The 23,218-nt window shown below is 47.4% G+C and overlaps 1 protein-coding gene across 4 annotated transcripts in view; it reads right to left on the bottom strand.

Annotated features, from left to right (window-relative positions):
* NCAPH2 (non-SMC condensin II complex subunit H2) overlaps positions 1-23,218 on the bottom strand; it is a 272,518-nt gene that overhangs the window by 12,052 nt on the left and 237,248 nt on the right. For all 4 annotated transcript variants that reach the window (XM_063926652.1, XM_063926649.1, XM_063926651.1 and 1 more), the window contains exon 17: positions 19,893-19,964. In XM_063926652.1, the coding sequence (XP_063782722.1) occupies positions 19,893-19,964 (72 nt within the window). The remainder of the gene's footprint in view (positions 1-19,892; positions 19,965-23,218) is intronic.

Here is a 23,218-nt window from a genome sequence, read left to right on the forward strand (position 1 = left end):
GCTGTAGCAGGTCCTGTCTGAGCGGTAGAGGCCACGGGTCCTCTGAGAGCATCTCTTGAAGTTCCGGGTATCACGCTCGTCTTGGCCAATCCGGAACCACGAGAATTGTGTTTACTCCTCGCTTTCTTATTATTCTCAATACCTTTGGTATGAGAGGCAGAGGAGGGAACACATAAACCGACTGGTACACCCACAGTGTCACTAGAGCGTCCACAGCTATCGCCTGAGGGTCCCTTGACCTGGCGCAATATCTTTTCAACTTTTTGTTGAGGCGGGACGCCATCATGTCCACCTGTGGTTTTTCCCAACGGTTTACCAGCATCTGGAAGACTTCTGGATGAAGTCCCCACTCTCCCGGGTGGAGGTCGTGTCTGCTGAGGAAGTCTGCTTCCCAGTTGTCCACTCCCGGAATGAACACTGCTGACAGTGCTAGTACACGATTCTCCGCCCATCGGAGAATTCTTGTGGCTTCTGCCATCGCCATCCTGCTTCTTGTGCCGCCCTGTCGATTTACATGGGCGACTGCCGTGATGTTGTCTGACTGGATCAGCACCGGCTGGTGTAGGAGCAGGGATTTTGCTTGACTTAGGGCATTGTAGATGGCCCTTAGTTCCAGAATATTTATGTGAAGGGAAGTCTCCTGACTCGACCATAGTCCTTGGAAGTTTCTTCCCTGTGTGACTGCCCCCCAGCCTCGAAGGCTGGCATCCGTGGTCACCAGGACCCAGTCCTGTATGCCGAACCTGCGGCCCTCTAGAAGATGGGCACTCTGCAGCCACCACAGTAGAGACACCCTGGTTCTTGGAGACAGGGTTATTAAGCGATGCATCTGAAGATGCGATCCGGACCACTGGTCCAACAGGTCCCACTGAAAGATTCTGGCATGGAACCTGCCGAAGGGAATTGCTTCGTAAGAAGCCACCATCTTTCCCAGGACCCGCGTGCAGCGATGCACTGATACCTGTTTTGGTTTCAGGAGGTCTCTGACTAGAGATGACAACTCCCTGGCTTTCTCCTCCGGGAGAAACACTTTTTTCTGGACTGTATCCAGTATCATACCCAGGAACAGTAGCCGTGTCGTCGGAACCAGCGGTGACTTTGGGATATTCAGAATCCAGCCGTGCTGGTGCAGCACCTCCTGAGATAGTGCTACTCCCACCAACAACTGTTCCTTGGACCTCGCCTTTATTAGGAGATCGTCCAAGTACGGGATAATTAAAACTCCCTTTTTTCGAAGGAGTATCATCATTTCCGCCATAACCTTGGTAAATACCCTCGGTGCCGTGGACAGTCCAAACGGCAGCGTCTGGAATTGGTAATGGCAATCCTGTACCACAAATCTGAGGTACTCCTGGTGAGGATGGTAAATGGGGACATGCAAGTAAGCATCCTTGATGTCCAGGGATACCATGTAATCCCCCTCCTCCAGGCTTGCAATAACCGCCCTGAGCGATTCCATCTTGAACTTGAATTTTTTTATGTATGTGTTCAAGGATTTCAAATTTAAAATGGGTCTCACCGAACCGTCCGGTTTCGGTACCACAAATAGTGTGGAATAGTAACCCCGGCCTTGTTGAAGTAGGGGTACCTTGATTATCACCTGCTGGGAATACAGCTTGTGAATTGCCGCTAGCACAGCCTCCCTGTCTGAGGGAGCAATCGGCAAGGCAGATTTTAGGAACCGGTGGGGTGGAGACGCCTCGAATTCCAGTTTGTACCCCTGAGATACTATTTGAAGGATCCAGGGATCCACCTGTGAGCGAGCCCACTGATCGCTGAAATTCTTGAGGCGGCCCCCCACCGTACCTGGCTCCTCCTGTGGAGCCCCACCGTCATGCGGCGGACTTGGAAGAAGAAGCGGGGGAGGACTTTTGCTCCTGGGAACCTGCTGTTTGTTGCAGCCTTTTCCCCCTACCTCTGCACAGAAAAGACCCGCCTTTTCCACGCCTGTTTTTCTGGGTCCGAAAGGACTGAACCTGATAAAACGGCGCCTTCTTAGGCTGTGAGGGGACATGGGGTAAAAATGCTGACTTCCCAGACGTTGCTGTGGAAACTAGGTCCGAGAGACCATCCCCAAATAATTCCTCACCCTTATAAGGCAAAACTTCCATGTGCCTTTTAGAATCTGCATCTCCTGTCCACTGGCGAGTCCATAAGCATCTCCTAGCAGAAATGGACAATGCACTTACTTTAGATGCCAGTCGGCAGATTTCCCTCTGTGCATCTCTCATATATAAGACTGAGTCTTTGATATGGTCTATGGTTAGCAGGATCGTGTCTCTGTCTAATGTGTCAATATTTTCTGACAGTTTATCTGACCACGCAGCGGCAGCACTGCACATCCAAGCTGACGCAATAGCTGGTCTAAGTATAATGCCTGAGTGTGTATATACAGACTTCAGGATCGCCTCCTGCTTTCTATCAGCAGGTTCCTTGAGGGCGGCCGTATCCGGAGATGGTAGTGCCACCTTTTTAGACAAACGTGTGAGCGCTTTATCCACCTTAGGAGGTGTTTCCCAACGTGACCTATCCTCTGGCGGGAAAGGGAACGCCATTAGTACCTTCTTAGGAATTACCAATTTTTTATCAGGGAAAGCCCACACTTCTTCACACACTTCATTTAATTCATCTGATGGGGGAAAAAAATAAGAATTTACTTACCGATAATTCTATTTCTCATAGTCCGTAGTGGATGCTGGGGACTCCGTAAGGACCATGGGGAATAGCGGCTCCGCAGGAGACTGGGCACATCTAAAGAAAGCTTTAGGACTATCTGGTGTGCACTGGCTCCTCCCCCTATGACCCTCCTCCAAGCCTCAGTTAGGATACTGTGCCCGGACGAGCGTACACAATAAGGAAGGATTTTGAATCCTGTGTAAGACTCATACCAGCCACACCAATCACACCGTACAACTTGTGATCTGAACCCAGTTAACAGCATGATAACAGAGGAGCCTCTAGAAAAGATGGCTCACTACAGCAATAACCCGATTTTTTTTTTTTTTTGGTAACAATAACTATGTACCAGTATTGCAGACAATCCGCACTTGGGATGGGTGCCCAGCATCCACTACGGACTATGAGAAATAGAATTATCGGTAAGTAAATTCTTATTTTCTCTAACGTCCTAAGTGGATGCTGGGGACTCCGTAAGGACCATGGGGATTATACCAAAGCTCCCAAACGGGCGGGAGAGTGCGGATGACTCTGCAGCACCAAATGAGAGAACTCCAGGTCCTCTTCAGCCAGGATATCAATTTTGTAGAATTTTACAAACGTATTTGCTCCTGACCAAGTAGCTGCTCGGCAAAGTTGTAAAGCCGAGACCCCTCGGGCAGCCGCCCAAGATGAGCCCACCTTCCTTGTGGAGTGGGCATTTACAGATTTTTGGCTGTGGCAGGCCTGCCACAGAATGTGCAAGCTGAATTGTACTACAAATCCAACGAGCAATAGTCTGCTTAGAAGCAGGAGCACCCAGCTTGTTGGGTGCATACAGGATAAACAGTGAGTCAGATTTCCTGACTCCAGCCGTCCTGGAAACATATATTTTCAGGGCCCTGACAACGTCTAGCAACTTGGAGTCCTCCAAGTCCCTAGTAGCCGCAGGCACCACAAATAGGTTGGTTCAGGTGAAACGCTGAAAACACCTTAGGGAGAAACTGAGGACGAGTCCTCAATTCCGCCCTGTCCGAATGGAAAATCAGATAAGGGCTTTTTCAGGATAAAGCCGCCATTTCTGACACGCGCCTGGCCCAGGCCAGGGCCAACAGCATGACCACTTTCCATGTGAGATATTTTAACTCCACAGATTTAAGTGGTTCAAACCAATGTGACTTTTGGAACCCAAAACTACATTGAGATCCCAAAGTGCCACTGGAGGCACAACAGGAGGCTGTATATGCAGTACCCCTTTTACAAACGTCTGAACTTCAGGGACTGAAGCTAGTTCTTTTTGGAAGAAAATTGACAGGGCCGAAATTTGAACCTTAATGGACCCCAATTTCAGGCCCATAGACACTCCTGTTTGCAGGAAATGTAGGAATTGACCCAGTTGAATTTCCTCCGTCGGGCCTTACTGGCCTCGCACCACGCAACATATTTTCGCCAATTGCGGTGATAATGTTTTTGCGGTTACATCCTTCCTGGCTTTGATCAGGATAGGGATGACTTCATCCGGAATGCCTTTTTTCCTTCAGGATCCGGCGTTCAACCGCCATGCCGTCAAACGCAGCCGCGGTAAGTCTTGGAACAGACAGGGTCCTTGCTGGAGCAGGTCCCTTCTAGAGGTAGAGGCCACGGATCCTCCGTGAGCATCTCTTGAAGTTCCGGTTACCAAGTCCTTCTTGGCCAATCCGGAGCCACGAATATAGTGCTTACTCCTCTCCATCTTATCAATCTCAGTACCTTGGGTATGAGAGGCAGAGGAGGGAACACATACCCTGACTGGTACACCCACGGTGTTACCAGAGCGTCTACAGCTATTGCCTGAGGGTCCCTGGACCTGGCGCAATACCTGTCGAGTTTTTCCCAACGGTTTATAATCATGTGGAAGACTTCTGGGTGAAGTCCCCACTCTCCCGGGTGGAGGTCGTGCTGAGGAAGTCTGCTTCCCAGTTGTCCACTCCCGGAATGAATACTGCCGACAGTGCTATCACATGATTTTCCGCCCAGCGAAGAATCCTTGCAGCTTCTGCCATTGCCCTCCTGCTTCTTGTGCCACCCTGTCTGTTTACGTGGGTGACTGCCGTGATGTTGTCCGACTGGATCAACACCGGCTGACCTTGAAGCAGAGGTCTTGCTAAGCTTAGAGCATTGTAAATGTCCCTTAGCTTCAGGATATTTATGTGAAGTGATGTCTCCAGGCTTGACCATAAGCCCTGGATATTCCTTCCCTGTGTGACTGCTCCCCAGCCTCGCAGGCTGGCATCCGTGGTCACCAGGACCCAGTCCTGAATGCCGAATCTGCGGCCCTCTAGAAGATGAGCACTCTGCAACCACCACAGGAGGGACACCCTTGTCCTTGGTGACAGGGTTATCCGCTGATGCATCTGAAGATGCGACCCGGACCATTTGTCCAGCAGGTCCCACTGGAAAGTTCTTGCGTGGAATCTGCCGAATGGGATTGCTTCGTAGGAAGCTACCATTTTACCCAGAACCCTTGTGCATTGATGCACTGAGACTTGGCTCGGTTTTAGGAGGTTCCTGACTAGCTCGGATAACTCCCTGGCTTTCTTCTCCGGGAGAAACACCTTTTTCTGGACTGTGTCCAGGATCATCCCTAGGAACAGAAGACAAGTCGTCGGAACCAGCTGCGATTTTGGAATATTGAGAATCCAATCGTGCTGCCGCAACACTACCTGAGATAGTGCTACACCGACCTCCAACTGTTCCCTGGATCTTACCCTTATCAGGGAATTGTCCAAGTAAGGGATAACTAAAATTCCCTTCCTTCGAAGGAATATCATCATTTCGGCCATTACCTTGGTAAAGACCCGGGGTGCCGTGGACCATCCATACGGCAGCGTCTGAACTGATAGTGACAGTTCTGTACCATAAACCTGAGGTACCCTTGGTGAGAAGGGTAAATTTTGACATGAAGGTAAGCATCCTTGATGTCCCGAGACATCATGTAGTCCCCTTCTTCCAGGTTCGCAATCACTGCTCTGAGTGACTCAATCTTGAATTTGAACCTCTGTATGTAAGTGTTCAAAGATTTTTGATTTAGAATCGGTCTCACCGAGCCGTACGGCTTCGGTACCACAACAGTGTGGAATAATACCCCGTTCCCTGTTGCAGGAGGGGTATCTTGATTATCACCTGCTGGGAATACAGCTTGTGAATGGCTTCCAAAACGGTCTCCCTGTCAGAAGGAGACATCGGTAAAGCCGACTTTAGGAAACGGCGAGGGGGAGACGTCTCGAATTCTAATTTGTACCCCTGAGATATCACCTGAAGGATCCAGGGGTCTACTTGCGAGTGAGCCCACTGCGCGCTGAAATTCATTGAGACGGGCCCCCCACCGTGCCTGATTCTGCTTGTAAAGCCCCAGCGTAAACTGAGGGCTTGGCAGAGGCGGGAGAGGGTTTCTGTTCCTGGGAACTGGCTGATTTCTGCAGCCTTTTTCCTCTCCCTCTGTCACGGGGCAGAAATGAGGAACCTTTTGCCCGCTTGTCCACGAAAAGACTGCGCCTGATAATACGGCGTCTTCTCATGTTGAGAGGCGACCTGGGGTACAAACGTGGATTTCCCAGCTGTTGCCGTGGCCACCAGGTCTGAAAGACCGACCCCAAATAACTCCTCCCCTTAATAAGGCAATACTTCCAAATGCCGTTTGGAATACGCATCACCTGACCACTGACGTGTCCATAACCCTCTACTGGTAGAAATGGACAACGCACTTAGACTTGATGCCAGTCGGCAAATATTCCGCTGTGCATCACGCATATATAGAAATGCATCTTTTAAATGCTCTATAGGCAAAAATATACTGTCCCTATCTAGGGTATCAATATTTTCAGTCAGGAAATCCGACCACGCCAACCCAGCACTGCACATCCAGGCTGAGGCGATTGCTGGTCGCAGTATAACACCAGTATGTGTGTAAATACATTTTAGGATACCCTCCTGCTTTCTATCAGCAGGATCCTTAAGGGCGGCCATCTCAGGAGAGGGTAGAGCCCTTACAAGCGTGTGAGCGCTTTATCCACCCTAGGGGGTGTTTCCCAACGCACCCTAACCTCTGGCGGGAAAGGATATAATGCCAATAACATTTTAGAAATTATCAGTTGTTATCGGGGGAAACCCACGCATCATCACACACCTCATTTAATTTCTCAGATTCAGGAAAACTACAGGTAGTTTTTCCTCACCGAACATAATACCCCTTTTTGGTGGTACTCGTATTATCAGAAATGTGTAAAACATTTTTCATTGCCTTAATCATGTAACGTGTGGCCCTACTGGAAGTCACATATGTCTCTTCACCGTCGACACTGGAGTCAGTATCCGTGTCGGCGTCTATATCTGCCATCTGAGGTAACGGGCGCTTTAGAGCCCCTGACGGCCTATGAGACGTCTGGACAGGCACAAGCTGAGTAGCCGGCTGTCTCATGTCAACCACTGTCTTTTATACAGAGCTGACACTGTCACGTAATTTCTTCCAACAGTTCATCCACTCAGGTGTCGACCCCCTAGGGGGTGACATCACTATTACAGGCAATCTGCTCCGTCTCCACATCATTTTTCTCCTCATACATGTCGACACAAAAGTACCGACATACAGCACACACACAGGGAATGCTCTGATAGAGGACAGGACCCCACTAGCCCTTTGGGGAGACAGAGGGAGTTTGCCAGCACACACCAGAGCGCTATATATATACAGGGATAACCTTATATAAGTGTTTTTCCCCTTATAGCTGCTGTATAGTTAATACTGCGCCTAATTAGTGCCCCCCTCTCTTTTTTAACCCTTTCTGTAGTGTAGTGACTGCAGGGGAGAGCCAGGGAGCTTCCCTCCAACGGAGCTGTGAGGGAAAATGGCGCCAGTGTGCTGAGGAGATAGGCTCCGCCCCCTTATCGGCGGCCTTATCTCCCGTTTTTCTATGTATTCTGGCAGGGGTTAAATGCATCCATATAGCCCAGGAGCTAAATGTGATGCATTTTTTTTGCCATCCAAGGTGTTTTTATTGCGTCTCAGGGCGCCCCCCCCCAGCGCCCTGCACCCTCAATGACCGGAGTGTGAAGTGTGCTGAGAGCAATGGCGCACAGCTGCAGTGCTGTGCGCTACCTTGTTGAAGACAGGACGTCTTCTGCCGCCGATTTTCCGGACCTCTTCTGCCTTCTGGCTCTGTAAGGGGGCCGGCGGCGCGGCTCTGGGACCCATCCAAGCTGGGCCTGTGATCGTCCCTCTGGAGCTAATGTCCAGTAGCCTAAGAAGCCCAATCCACTCTGCACGCGGGTGAGTTCGCTTCTTCTCCCCTTAGTCCCTCGATGCAGTGAGCCTGTTGCCAGCAGGTCTCACTGAAAATAAAAAACCTAAACTAAAACTTTCACTAAGAAGCTCAGGAGAGCCCCTAGTATGCACCCTTCTCGTTCGGGCACAGAGATCTAACTGAGGCTTGGAGGAGGAGGAGGGGGAGGAGCCAGTGCACACCAGATAGTCCTAAAGCTTTCTTTAGATGTGCCCAGTCACCTGCGGAGCTGCGATTCCCCATGGTCCTTACGGAGTCCCCAGCATCCACTTAGGACGTTAGAGAAACTACGGGTAGTTTTTTCTCCCCAAACATAATACCCTTTTTAGTGGTACCTGTATTTATATCAGAAATGTGTAACACCTCTTTCATTGCCTCAATCATGCAGTGAATGGCCTTAGTGGGCATCAGGTTAGACTCATCGTCGTCGACACTGGTGTCAGTATCAGTGTCGACATCTGGGTCTGCGGTAGCGGGCGTTTTAGAGCCCCTGATGACCTGTGCGACGCCTGGACAGGCACGAGCTGAGAAGTCGGCTGTCCCACATTTGGCATGTCGTCAAATTTCTTATGTAATGTCTATACGTGCACTCATTTCTTTCCATAAGCTCAACCACTCAGGTGTCTGCCCCGCAGGGGGTGACATCCCTTCTAAAGGCATCTGCTCCGTCTCCACATCATTATCCTCATCAAACATGTCGACACAGCCGTACCGACACACCGCACACACACAGGGAATGCTCCAACAGAGGACAGGACCCACAAAAGCCCTTTGGGGGGACAGAGTGAGAGTATGCCAGCACACACCAGAGCGCTATATAATGCAGGGACTAACTGAGTTATGTCCCCTATAGCTGCTTTTTCTATATAATTGTATACTGCGCCTAAATTTAGTGCCCCCCTCTCTTTTTTACCCTTTTCTGTAGTGTAGACTGCAGGGGAGAGCCAGGGAGCTTCCTTCCAGCGGATATGTGAAGGAGAAATGGCGCCAGTGTGCTGAGGGAGATAGCTCCGCCCCTTTTCCGCGGACTATTCTCCCGCTTTTTCCTATATTCTGGCAGGGGTATTTTCCACATATATAGCCTCTGGGGCTATATATTGTGGTATTTTTGCCAGCCAAGGTGTTATTATTGCTTCTCAGGGCGCCCCCCCCAGCGCCCTGCACCCTCAGTGACCGGAGTGTGAAGTGTGTGTGAGGAGCAATGGCGCACAGCTGCAGTGCTGTGCGCTACCTTGGTGAAGACTGATGTCTTCTGCCGCCGATTTTCCGGACCTCTTCTTGCTTCTGGCTCTGTAAGGGGGACGGCGGCGCGGCTCCGGGACCGAACACCAAGGACTGGGCCTGCGGTCGATCCCTCTGGAGCTAATGGTGTCCAGTAGCCTAAGAAGCCCAAGCTGGCTGCAAGCAGGCAGGTTCGCTTCTTCTCCCCTTAGTCCCTCGCTGCAGTGAGCCTGTTGCCAGCAGGTCTCACTGAAAATAAAAAAACTAATTTCTATCTTTCTTTCTAAAGGCTCAGGAGAGCCCCTAGTGTGCATCCAACCTCGGCCGGGCACAAAATCTAACTGAGGCTTGGAGGAGGGTAATGGTGGGAGGAGCCAGTGCACACCAGGTAGTCATAAATCTTTCTAGAGTGCCCAGCCTCCTTCGGAGCCCGCTATTCCCCATGGTCCTTACGGAGTTCCCAGCATCCACTAGGACGTCAGAGAAATTCAGTATTAATGGGACCAAGAGGAAGTCAGGGTAATCTTTTGTGTATTTATAAGAGACCATTTACTGGGTCAATACTATACACTTTGCTTGTTAAACGTCTGTTCCTAAAGACACGTATGAAATAATAAACAATTGAATAATTAATTAATTATTATCTTCATGGCCTGGTACTGAATTGATAGTCAACAGACGGAAGATATGAAGGAAGAAAAAATGGTGATGCTGCTGTTGGTATCACTTTACTCATAGAGAAAAATAATACTCTGAATTATTTTTCTCTATGAGTAAAGTGATACCAACAGCAGCATCACCATCATTTTTTCTTCCTTCATATCTTCCGTCTGTTGACTATCAATTCAGTACCAGGCCATGAAGATAATAATTAATTATTCAATTGTTTATTATTTCATACGTGTCTTTAGGAACAGACGTTTAACAAGCAAAGTGTATAGTATTGACCCAGTAAATGGTCTCTTATAAATACACAAAAGATTACCCTGACTTCCTCTTGGTCCCATTAATACAGAATTTCTGTACTGGTCAGGAGAAACAGGTGTCAGACAATCAGGTGTCTCCCACCCTTCTAATCACTCCCTGTGATTAACAGACCAGAACATTTTTCATAACAATTTTCTTTCTCAGTCACGGTTGGATCATATACGTGGGTAACTATATTAATTTTTAACTTTGAACAATAAATAGATGTTTTAACACTATTCCTTATATATCCTAGGAATTCTCCTAGATCAAATTAAGAGTGCGGCCACACAAGAGCTTTCTTTTTCTCCCTTTGCAAGTACTGTGTGAAGGGGACAGGATCCTGTTCAAAACTTTTTTGTACATATTTATGCATTTCCTCATAGGATTTAATAAAACCTGTGAGCTTCCTTCTACCCAGTATCCGTAATGCAGAAAAGAATATGCTCAGATCAAAGCCACTCATATACAGATAACACTGACTTTCCCACCCGACATTGCACAATCCTCCTGATAACATAGTAACTAGTAAGATTGGTGTAGTGTACCATATTTATTTCTGTGTATTGGAGTGGATATTAACTTGCATTTGTCAGGAGACTCTTGTCTTGCAGAATGACAAAGTGAATACATAATTTAAAGGAACACTAAAACCTATATAGGGGAGTGTAGTGGAATATACTCCGTTTTTGGTTGTTGAACCCTTTTGAGATATCTCAGTATAGCCACAAAGGCAGTAATACAGGTGATCAAGGACTTGATCTCATGACTGTGCTTTTATAGAAGTATGGACTACCTCATTCTAGCTACAGCTAACAAACAGAATTATTGTTGTGGTTGGTTCCAGGGCTTAGAATTTCAGAATACTGTACCTAATCAATAGGCTTCCCTGTGTGAAAGCTTAGGTTCTGACTCAGGGTTTTTGACTTTAAAATAACAGAGAATTATCTTGAAATAGGAACATAAGACAGCAAGAAAAGGGTTCTCTATATTCCTCCCTTTGGCCTATATTCCCCATTTTCCCCTTCTTCTCTACCCATGCTATACTAAGCGTCTCTTCTTCCATTTACTGTACATGTTTGTTCTTGTTTGAAATAATAGGTAATTTACTGTATTTTCTCAATTCAATATAGATATTATTAAGGGCTAGAACTATTTATGCTCACAATCTCCTTGGAAAATTAACACTTGTCTAGCTGTGCTCCAGTTTATATGGTGCTTCACCTGTTTCAATTCCTGTTTGCATGTAACAGTATACGCATTCTATATATATTGCTCCTGTACCATTCCTCTCAACATTGCAACACCCACCCATTTTTCAATGCAAACTGATAGAAGAAAAACAAAACAACAAAACAAAACAAAACACACATTTAAAAAGGATCTGTATGCATTGTAAGTAGTGGGTTGTGCAGTACTGCAGAAGCATACATGATTTAATAAATAGTATTTTGATATTACATGTGCTTAATCAACATTGACAGGACAATTAAGGGACGTTTCAACTACAAACACATCCCATGACCTGCTGTTGAAACAGCATGGCAATGGCGGCACATCAGTCACATCATCACTCCTTTTACCTTACAACACAATAGGGCCACAAATTTGCAGATTCATATGGCAGCTGGTACATGCCAGAACCTGAGAGCCACATGATCTTGGTGGCAGATAAGTGTACCATGCAGGTGCCAATGATATTGATATGATTTTCCAGAATGCAAGATTATCTGAGAATCACTCTCAAACAATGTGTTGTTACAGGAAAATTAGATTTTATTTTTTTTTAGAAGAAAAAATAGGATTTTAATACCTACCGGTAAATCCTTTTCTATGGGTCCGTAGAGGATGTTGGGGACACCAAAAGAACCTTGGGGTATAGACTGGATCCGCAGGAGACATGGGCACTTTAAGACTTTCAAAAGGGGCGTGACCTGGCTCCTCCCTCTATATCCCTCCCCAGACTCAGTTTGGAACTGTGCCCAGAGAGACGAACATTCCGAGGAAAGGAATTAACAAACAAGGTGAGCATTATACCAGCTCAAGCCATAAACATGCCGAATAACATGGCATTCAACTGAACACATGTCAACGGACATGTACAAAATTCATCAACCAGCTGAAGAAACCATAACACAACCTGTGTGTAACCAGAACTAAACTGCAGATACAGTACGCACTGGGACGGGCGCCCAACATCCTCTACAGACTCATAGAAAAGGATTTACCAGTAGGTATTAAAATCCTATTTTCTATTTCGTCCTAGAGGATGTTGGGGACACCAAAAGAACCATGGGGATTATACCAAAGTTCTATAGCGGATGGGAGAGTGCGGTTGACTCTGCAGCACCGATTGACCAAACTTAAGGTCCTCATTGGCCAGGGTATCAAACTTAATTTAGCAAACGTGTTTGACCCCGACCGAGTAGCAGCTCTGCAAAGTTGCAATGCCGAGACACCCCGGGCAGCCGCCCAGGACGAGCCCACCTTCCTAGTGGAATGGACCTTCACCGATTTCGGCAACGGCAAACCTGCCGTGGAATGAGCCTGCTGAATCGTTTGACATATCCAGCGGACAATGGTCGGCTTGGAAGCAGGACACCCAATCTTATTGGGAGCATACAGGATAAACAGAGACTCTAATTTCCTAACTGGAGCCGTTCTGGCGACATAAATTTTCAAAGCTCTGACCACATCTAGAGACTTTCTCAGCCAAAGCGCCAGTAGCCACTGGCACCACAATAGGTTGGTTAATATGAAAAGAGGAAACCACCTTTGGCAGAAATTGTTGCCGAGTTCTCAACTCTTCTCTATCTTCATGAAAGATCACATAAGGGCTCTTGTGAGACAAGGCCGCTAACTTAGACACCCGCCTTGCGGATGCCAATGCCAACAAAATGACAACCTTCCACTTGAGGAATTTCAATTCCACTTCACGTAAAGGTTCAAACCAATGTGATTGAAGGAATGTCAATACCACATTAAGGTCCCAAGGTGCCACAGGGGGCACAAAGGGAGGTTGTATGTGCAGGACCCCATTTACGAAGGTCTGCACCTCAGGAAGTGAGGCCAATTGTTTCTGAAAGAAAATTGACAAGGCAGAAATCTGCACCTTAATGGAGCCTAATTTAAGGCCCGCATCCACTCCATTTTGTAGAAAAAGGAGAAACCGTCCAAGGTCAAACTTCTCCACAGGAGCTTTCTTGGACTCGCACCAGGAAACATATTTCCTTCAAATACGGTGATAGTGCTTTGACGTCACACCCTTCCTAGCCAGAATAAGGGTAGGGATGACTTCACTGGGAATACCCTTTCGGCCTAAAATCTGGCATTCAACCGCCATGCCGTCAAACGTAGCCGCTGTAAGACCTGATAGACGAACGGCCCCTGTCGTAGCAGATCCTCGCAAAGAGGAAGAGGCCAGGGATCTTCGACCAGTAACGCCTGAAGATCCGGGTACCAAATTCTCCTTGGCCAGTCTGGAACTACAAGGAGCGCTGGAATCTTTGCTTTTCTTAGAATTCTCAGAATCTTTGGGATGAGAGGAAGCGGAGGGAAAATGTACACCGACGGAAACACCCAAGGTGACGTCAGTGCATCCACTGCCGCGGCCTGAGGGTCCCTGGACCTGGAACAATACTTCAGAAGTGTTCTGTTGAGGCGAAACGCCATCATGTCTATGTGGGGAACCCCCCAAAGACTTGTCACTAGTGTGAAGACCTCTTGATGGAGGCTCCACTCTCCTGGATGTAGATCGTGTCTGCTGAGGAAGTCTGCTTCGCAGTTGTCCACCCCCGGAAGGAATATTGCTGACAGAACGCTTGTATGTGTCTCTGCCCAGCGGAGAATCTTTGTGGCCTCTGCCATGGCTGTCCTGCTCTTTGTGCCGCCTTGTGGTTTATGTATGCTACTGCTGTCACATTGTCCGATTGGATCAGGACAGACCGGTTTCGAAGAAGATGCTCCGCTTGCAGAAGGCCGTTGTAAATGGCCCTTAGCTCCAGAACGTTTATGTGAAGATGAGTCTTTGGACCTGACCATCTTCCTTGGAAGGTCACCCCTTGTGTGACTGCTCCTCAACCTCGGAAACTTGCATCCGTGGTCACTAGGATCCAGTCCTGGATCCAGAACCTGCGTCCCTCTAAGAGGTGAGAGCTGTGGAGCCACCACAGGAGTGAGATTCTGGTGTTGGTAGATAGAATTATTCTCCGGTGCATATGAAGGTGGGATCCGGACCACTTGTCCAACAGGTCCCACTGAAACACTCTGGCATGGAACCTCCCAAACTGGAGGGCTTCGTATGCCGCTACCATCTTCCCCAGCAACCGAATGCATTGGTGAATGGAGACTGTTTTTGGTTTCAGCATGAGTTTTACCAAACTCTGAATTTCCAGAGCTTTCTCCATAGGAAGGAACACTCTCTGCTGGACTGTGTCCAGAATCATACCTAAAAACGCCAACCGGGTTGTTGGGATTAACTGTGATTTCGGCAAGTTTAAGATCCAGCCGTGCTGTTGCAGAATCGATAGGGACAGTGCAATGTCCTGTACCAACTTGTCTGTGGATCTCGCCTTTATCAGGAGATCGTCCAAGTATGGGATAATTGTAACTCCTCGCTTGCGGAGGAGAACCATCATCTCTACCATGACTTTTGTGAAAATCCTCGGAGCCGTGGACAGGCCAAACGGCAACGTCTGAAACTGGTAATGAGTATCCTGGATTGCAAACCTGAGGTACCTTTGATGAGGGGGATAGATGGGGACATGAAGGTATGCATCCTTTATGTCCAATGATACCATGAATTCCTCCTCCTCCAGACTGGAGATCACCGCTCTGGGAGACTCCATCTTGAATTTAAATTTCTTCAGGAATTTTTTTTTTTTAGAGATTTCAGGTTGAGGATTGGTCTTACCGAGCCATCCGGCTTTGGTACCACAAACAGGCTTGAATAAAACCCTCCCCTTGCTGTGCCAGGGGAACCGGGACCACAACCTGATTTTGACACAATTTTTGTATTGCTCCACAGACTAGAACTCTGTCTGGAAGCGAAGCTGGTAAGTTGATTTGAAAAAACGGCGAGGGGGAACGTCTTGAAACTCCAGTTTGTACCCTTGGGTCACAATTTGCAACACCCAAGGGTCTAAGTTCGAACGAACCCAGACCTGACTGAAGAGCTTTAGACGTGCCCCCACCTGGCGTCATGCGGTGGATTTGGCAGAAGCCGGGGAGGACTTCTGCTCCTGGGAACCCGAGGAGGCGGGTGTTCTCTTGCCCCTCCCTCTACCTCTGGTAGCAAGGAAGAAATTTCCTCGGCCTCTTTTATACTTGTTGGGCCGAAAGGACTGCATTTGATAGTGTGGTTTCTTTTGTTGCGCAGGAACATAAGGTAAATAGGTTGACTTACCCGCGGTGGCCGCTGATACCAAATCAGTAAGGCCATCACCAAAAAGTTCACCTCCCTTAAATCGGCGTCAGCATTCCACTGGTGAGTCCAAAGCGCTCGCCTAGCCGCAACTGACATAGCATTAGCCTTAGCACACAGGAGGCCAGCATCTCTTGCAGCCTCTTTCAAGTACGCAGCCGCGTCCCTGATATAACCAAGCGTCACTAGGATGCTATCCCTATCAAGATTATCCAAATCAGAAGACAAACTTTCAGCCCATTTTTCAATAGCGCTACTTACCCACGCTGACGCAATAAGAGGCCTAAGCTACGTCCCTGTGGTTGTAAAAATAGCTTTCAAAGTAGCCTCCTGTTTACGATCAGCCGGCTCCTTAAGGGTCATCGACTGAGCCGCAGGGAGGGTTACCTGTTTAGACAAGCGCGCTAGGGCCTTGTCAACTGTGGGTGGTGTTTCCCACTTTTCCCTATCAGCCGCGGGAAAGGGGTACGCCACCTTGATCCGGTTAGGAATTAGAATTTTTTTATCAGGGTTGTTCCAAATGCTATCAAAGAGGTCATTTAGTTCAAAACATGGAGGAAAAGCAACGGAGCATCTCTTTTCCTTGTAAATAAGGACCCTCGTTTCAGGTGTAATAGGGTCCTCATCAATATGTAATATGTCTTTAACAGCTACAATCATATACTGGATACTCTTAGCTAATTTAGGATCTAATCTGGAATCAGCATAGTCGACATCAGCCTCAGTCTGTGTCGGTATCTGTGTCAACTAATTGGTCAACACCACGTTTGAGCGACCCCGGAGGGCCCTGGACCTGCAATAAAGCGTCCTCCATTGATATCTTCCACACCTGGATTTGAGATTCAGACTGATCAAACTTTTGATTTAAAAGAGTGACATTAGCATTTAAAGCATTCAAAGTAGATAACCAGTCAGCAGTGCCGACAGGGCCACCTCCAAAACATTTGGTGTCCCCAATAAATTATCCCCCTGAGAGGAATAATCTGTCTCAGACATGTCGTCCACTGAAAACAGCACCCAAATCAAAGCCTGTAAGGGAACACAAAGGGAAAAAGCCAGCTCACACCCCAGCGCCAAAATGCAGGTCTGAAAACACCTTCAAGTGCCTCAGAGCTGCAGCGCTAAATTTATCTATTAATCCTGCCCCCCCCCTCCCCTCCCCCCCTCGTTTTCTTATGCCCCTGGTACTTGCTGCTTGTGAGGAAGGACCAGCGCTGCTTATGTGGAGGAGGAAATGGCGCAGAGTGAGCAGTGAGGAAGAAGCTCCGCCCCCATAATGGCATGCTTCGTCCCATTTAAATATTATTATTATTATCGTTTATTTATATGGCGCCACAAGGGTTCCGCGGCGCCAAATTACAGAGTACAAATGCACATTAAAAAAAATAGGAAAACAGTGACTTACAGTTGAATACAATATAGGACAAGTACAGGGCAACTAAGCATAACTACACCAGTAAACATAGAGATAAGTTCCAGGTGGTCAAAAAACTGTGGGATCTGGGCAGTTGAGGATTATTAAAGTAAGAAAAGTATAAGCACATGAGGGAAGAGGGCCCTACTCGTGAGAGCTTACATTCTAAGGGGAGGGGTAGACAGACAGGGATGACACAGATGGGGTACATCGAGAGCATGGAACAGAGGGTTATGTTGAGATTTGGCTAGGTTTGGTAAAGAAATGGGTCTTAAGAGCCCGTTTGAAGTTTTGTAGAGAGGTGGAGAGTCTGAGGGGGAGAGGTAAAGAATTCCAGAGAAAGGGAGCAGCACGTGAAAAATCTTGGAGATAGGAGTGGGAGGAAGTAATCAGAAGACAGGAGAGTCGGCGTGCATTAGCAGAGCGAAGAGGACGGGTGGGAGAGTAAAGGGAGATAAGGTCAGAGATGTAGATGGGAGAGGAGTGGCTGAGGGCTTTGTAAGTGAGTGTGAGAAGTTTGAATTGGATTCTGAAAGGGAAGCCAGTGGAGGGCCTGTAGGAGAGGGGAGGTAGACGTAGTGCGTTTGGTGAGGAAGATGAGCCGGGCAGCAGCATTGAGGATAGATTGGAGTGGAGAGAGGTAATTGTCAGGGAGGCCAGTTAAGAGGAGATTACAGTAGTCCAGTCTGGAAATAATCAGTGAGTGAATAATGATCTTAGTGGCATCCTGGGTGAGAAAAGGTCTGATTCTAGAAATGTTTTTGAGATGAAAATGACAGGTTTGTGAGAGGTACTGAATGTGTGGTTTGAAGGAGAGGGAGGAGTCAAGGATTACGCCAAGACAGCGTACTTGGGGGCTAGGGGAGATAGTCGTGCCATCAATGGATAATGAGATTGTGGGAGGTGAGGCTGTGCGGGAGGGTGGGAAGATGATCAGCTCAGTCTTAGACATGTTGAGTTTAAGAAAGCGCTGAGACATCCAGGAAGAGATAGCAGAAAGACAGTTTGAGGTACGAGTGAGGAGAGCCGTGGAGAGATCAGGGGAGGAGAGGTAGATTTGAGTGTCATCAGCATAGAGGTGGTATTGGAAGTTAAAAGAACTAATGAGTTCACCTAAAGAGGACGTATAGAGAGAGAAAAGGAGAGGACCAAGAACAGAGCCTTGGGGGACACCAACAGTTAGTGGAAGTGGGGGGGAGGTAGCATCATGAGAGGAGACAGAGAAGGAACGATCAGAGAGGTAGGAGGACAGCCAGGAGAGGGCAGTATCACGCAGACCAAGAGAGTGAAGGAATTGCAGAAGGAGAGGGTGGTCCACAGTGTCAAAAGCAGCAGAGAGGTCAAGAAGAATAAGCAGAGAGTAGTGGCCCTTAGATTTGGCTGCATGGAGGTCATTGCAGACTTTTGTGAGGGCAGTTTCAGTGGAGTGGAGAGAACGGAAACCAGACTGGAATGGGTCAAGCAGTGAGTGAGAGGAAAGAAAGGCAGTGAGGCGATTATAGACAATACGCTCAAGAAGTTTGGAGGCAAAGGGGAGGAGAGAGATGGGTCGATAGTTGGAGAGAGTGTTAGGATCAAGGGTAGGTTTTTTAAGAATAGGGGAGACAAGAGCATGCTTGAAGGCAGAGGGGACAGTGCCTGATGAAAGGGAGAGATTGAGAAGGTGGGCAAGATGGGAACAGGCAGAAGGGGAGAGGTAACGGAGGAGGTGGGAGGGGATAGGGTCGAGCGGGGAGGTTGTGGGGGGGGGTGGAGGAACGGATGAGGGCCATGACTTCCTCGCCAGATACATGGGAGAAAGATGTCAGAGTTGGTAAGAGGGAAGGGGAGGGGTGGCAAGGGATGGTTGGTGGCTGGTTGCTGGTCTGGTGGGAAGTGATATCCTGACGTATGGAGTCAATCTTGGATGTGAAATAAGTGGTAAAGTCAAGAGCAGACAATGAGGAAGGGAGAGGAGGTGGTGGTGGGCAGAGGAGGGAGTTAACAGTGGCAAAGAGGAACCGGGGGTTGGAAGACTGTGTAGAAATGAGGATTTTGAAGTATGATTGTTTAGCAAGGGAAAGGGCAGTACTGAAGGATGAGAGCATGAATTTGAAATGGAGGAAGTCTGCTTTAGAGCGTGATTTCCTCCACTGTCGCTCGGCAGTACGTGAGCATTTTTGTAGGTATCTGGTGCATTTGGTGTATATACATTTATCCATCCTGGCGGGGGTTTTGGACTGTGCCTAGGCACTTTTAGTCCCACTAGCCAGCTATTCTGAGGTAAACATGCTCCCCCCCCCTCCTCCCCCCCAGCGCCCTGCACCCAGCGGTGTGTACTGTATGGGAGCCCGGCGCGCACTGTGCACTCGCTGTGCGGTACCTCTGCAATGCTGTCTTAGTGAAGAGAAGTCTTCTTTTCTTCTACATACTCACCTGTCTTCTGGCTCTGAAAGGGGGTGACGGCAGGCTGTGGGAGCGAGCATCCGAGAGTACCCGGCGTTCATCTCCCCTCAGGTGCGGAGGCATCCTGTCAGCAGCAGCAGAGCCCTGAAACTCATTAGAAGTGGTTCTAGACTGCTCTCCCCTCAGTCCCACGAAGCAGGGAGTCTGTAGCCAGCAGACCTCCCTGAAAATAAAAAACCTAACAAGTCTTATCAGAGAAACTCAGTAGAGCTCCCCCGAGTGCCTCCGTCTCGCAGGGCACATTTTCTAAACTGAGTCTGGGGAGGGATATAGAGGGAGGAGTCAGGTCACGCCCCTTTTGAAAGTCTTAAAGTGCCCAAGTCTCCTGCGGATCCCGTCTATACCCCATGGTTCTTTTGGTGTCCCCAACATCCTCTAGGACGAAATAGAAATAAATGTATATATTTTATACAATAATTTAGTGAAAAGTGGTGTATAAATGTGATATTACCAATAGCACAAGTTTGCTCTTCCCGTAGGCTGGCTGGCACGTTTAAACCAAAATCCTCATGGTCAGAGAGATCTGTAAATAGGAAACAAATTAGCAAGGGAGGACAGCAAAACACAGCAACGGTACCATTTAATGTTTTGAATATTTTCCCTTTCTATGAGAGAAAGTGAATGTGAAGAAAAACTAACAAAAAAGTAGTTCTAACTATTTTAAAAACAGAAACCCATGCATTGTCATTAAGGTTCTCCCAGTGGAAGTCACTTCCAGCCCGAAATGCTACAAGACTCCAAGCAACTGTCACATTACTTGTGTAAACAACATTAACAAATAGGATTGCTGTACTTCTGCTAAACCCGTTTTCCCAGCACACTGGAGAACTGTAAATACCATGGAGTATAGTAGGCAATAATAGCAGCTTGAGCTGGGCACATACAATTTTACTGTGAAAAACGCAAGCCTATTCCCTTCTATACTGCTAGTATGAGAACTCTGTGTTTTAACAAAGCCATGGAAGGACAGGCCAGGTAAAAGCACCAGACAGAGAGGAGAAAGCCACATTATGTACAACAATAATAATCCTAGACTCAAAGAAAGACAAATTTGAGGGTGTCCAATTTTCTTTAAGGATATAAAATGCAAAAATCTATTTTTTTATTCTAGCATCAAACTGGGGCATTCTTTGGAACATTAGGACATCCCAAAGTTGCCCCTAGAGAAGGAATGCCTAAAGTTACGTTGCTCAGCACTTTATGCTCAACACTGGCATTCATCATCCATCTAATCTGGGACAGACTGCACTGCTGACTGTGGGTTAGACGGCTGGCCCAGCGGTAGGCACTAAAACATTAACTAAAATAGCTCTGCTCCCCTCTAAGCCCTCCTACCTCCACAAAGTCTCTTTTTTCTTTCTTTTAGTGTTTTGGAGTAAGGCATGTTTTCTAGTTAGAGTTTTCTGTATTTTTCCATATTTATTTCCTCACCGCCTCTCAGTGTGCACTATTAGAGCAGGACCTTTTGCTAGAAGCGCGTAAGAAGCGCCAGTCCCGCTGACAATTCTTATAGTGTCTGGCACCTACTGTATGTCAGTGCAATCGCATTGCCGAAGACTGGGGGCTGCAATTCAGAGGTCCCAGCACATATTGCCGCATCGTGCATTCCCGGATCTTAGGCAGGATTCTTAGCTTGCCTTTGCCCTGTAATGTCTGTTTATAGTAGTTTTCTGTAAGCTAAATCATCTGTGTAGGATTTTTTCCTGCACTATCATCTTAGGCATGTTTTTTATCCACTGTGCAAATTTGTATCCTATTTTGTGCCTGTCATTCATGCACAACATGGCAGGAAAGGGAGAGAAGCCTTCCAAAGTAAAGCAGGGTCCACGTTGTTTTATCCATGTTCCAAATGAATAACAAAATAATGTAGAGGTCGCAAAGACTCAGGGGCCCTTTGCACAGTTTGTGATACTGGAGACAGTAAATCAGCCATCCGGAGGCACGACAGGCGAGTCTTGATTCCAGAATGGGCTAAAGTCCATGGCACAGGCCATTGCGCACCTTACACTGTGGGTGGATCAACAGCCAGAGGTGAGTGACTCTTCCTGGTCTCCTACCCAATCCTCACCTTCCCTCTGATCCTTAAGATCTTTATGGGCCTGAAATACTGAACGGTGCCTTTAAAAGTATCTGCTTCCATGGATAAAATACTTGCATGGGCAGGTTCTTTGGCTGCCAAAAAGCAGTCCCTGCCATCTCATCTTGTTTTCCTGGAGAGTTCAACTCCGCAGATTCATCCGAAGAAGGATAAATAGTGGACCTTTGGCCATTGGTGTACAGGATTTAAATTTGTGCAGTTCATCAGACCCTGAATATTCAGTAGATGGAGGCTTCCCAGGTTGGTTCTTCTTCATTATTTAAATGTAAAGAGAAGAGGTTAATCGTTCTAGCTTTTTTACATTTTCTGATGTTCTGAGAGAAGCTCGGCTTGAGCCTGATAAGAAATTTCAAGTTCTCCGGTGATTTAAATCCTCTTATCCCTTTGCAGATGATGACCCTATGGCTTGGGAGGTTCCATCCCATGTGGATGCCCCCATTGCTAGGCTAGCTAAGGTCACTGTTATCCCAATGGCACAGGCAGCGACCTTATGGGATCAGGAAGAGTGAGGCTTTGCTGAACTATTTTGCTTAACTGGTTACTTTCTTCAATCCATTTGAGCTATTGCCTAGGTCAACAAGACCCTAGAATCTTGTACATCCAGGCTGGAAGCAGAATGGAAGGTGACAGAACATCTTACCTTGGTTGATCAGATTCATAAAGCTTCAGTCTATGCTGGTCGACGTCTCACTGGATGCAGCTTATTTACAGTCACAAAACTCTGCTTTATCGGTTTCAGTCAAAATGTCTCTTCGGTTGTGATCATTTCAGGACGCGACTCACCAGATTTCCTATCAACCAGACTCTAATCTAGCAGACAAACAGTCTGCCTGATGCTGAAGGTTACAAAACGCACCTTCTGGTGGTAGGGGCCCACTTACTCTAGGGTTAAGGGATGTCTGGTTCTGGTCCATACCAGATCTTTGGATCCAAGGTATTCTGTCCAGAGGTTACATCCTTGGTTTGGTAGGACCCCGTGTCAGGAATTTTTCACCACTCCTCTGTCCTGATACACAATCAGGCAGGCAGCTCTTCTGATGGCTGTTCGTTTTCTTTTAAATTAAGGAATAATTGGTACGGTTTTGCTATACCAGCATGGGTATAAAGCTAGCAAGGCGGTTCTTTCCACCAGATCTTGAATTTAAAAGGCTAAATCCAAATGTATCATAGGTACGTTTCACGATGGAGTCCCTGCGCTTTATCAGCGCAACTGAGGGAAGGGGAATTCCTGTTGTCCCTAGACATAAAGGACGCCTATCTTCCCATCCCTATTTGGATAGGCCATCATCAGCTGCTCCGCACATTTCATTCTCAGTTTCGAGCCCTACTATTCAGTCCCCAAGGGTTTTCACAAGTCACGGTCCACATAATTTCTTTAGAGAGGCGAAAAGGCATCACCATCATTCCTAATGTGGATGACCTGCTAGTGAAGGGACCTTCAGTGCCCTTGCTGCTTCAACATCTGCAGGGTGATAGTGGACACTCTTAAGCACATAGCTGGATATAGAATTATCTAAAATCCATCATAACTTCCCAGAAGATTATTTTCTTAGGCTTTTTATTAGACACTCGCTGTTCATTATCATAGGATTTTTCTCCATCCCCTGAAGATTTAGGATCTCCAGTCATTGGTGAGGTCACTTGAACAACCTCACATCTCCATCCTCTGGTGTATGCAA

Source organism: Pseudophryne corroboree, chromosome 6 (assembly GCF_028390025.1).
Source record: "Pseudophryne corroboree isolate aPseCor3 chromosome 6, aPseCor3.hap2, whole genome shotgun sequence".
NCBI classification, from domain to species: domain Eukaryota; kingdom Metazoa; phylum Chordata; class Amphibia; order Anura; family Myobatrachidae; genus Pseudophryne; species Pseudophryne corroboree.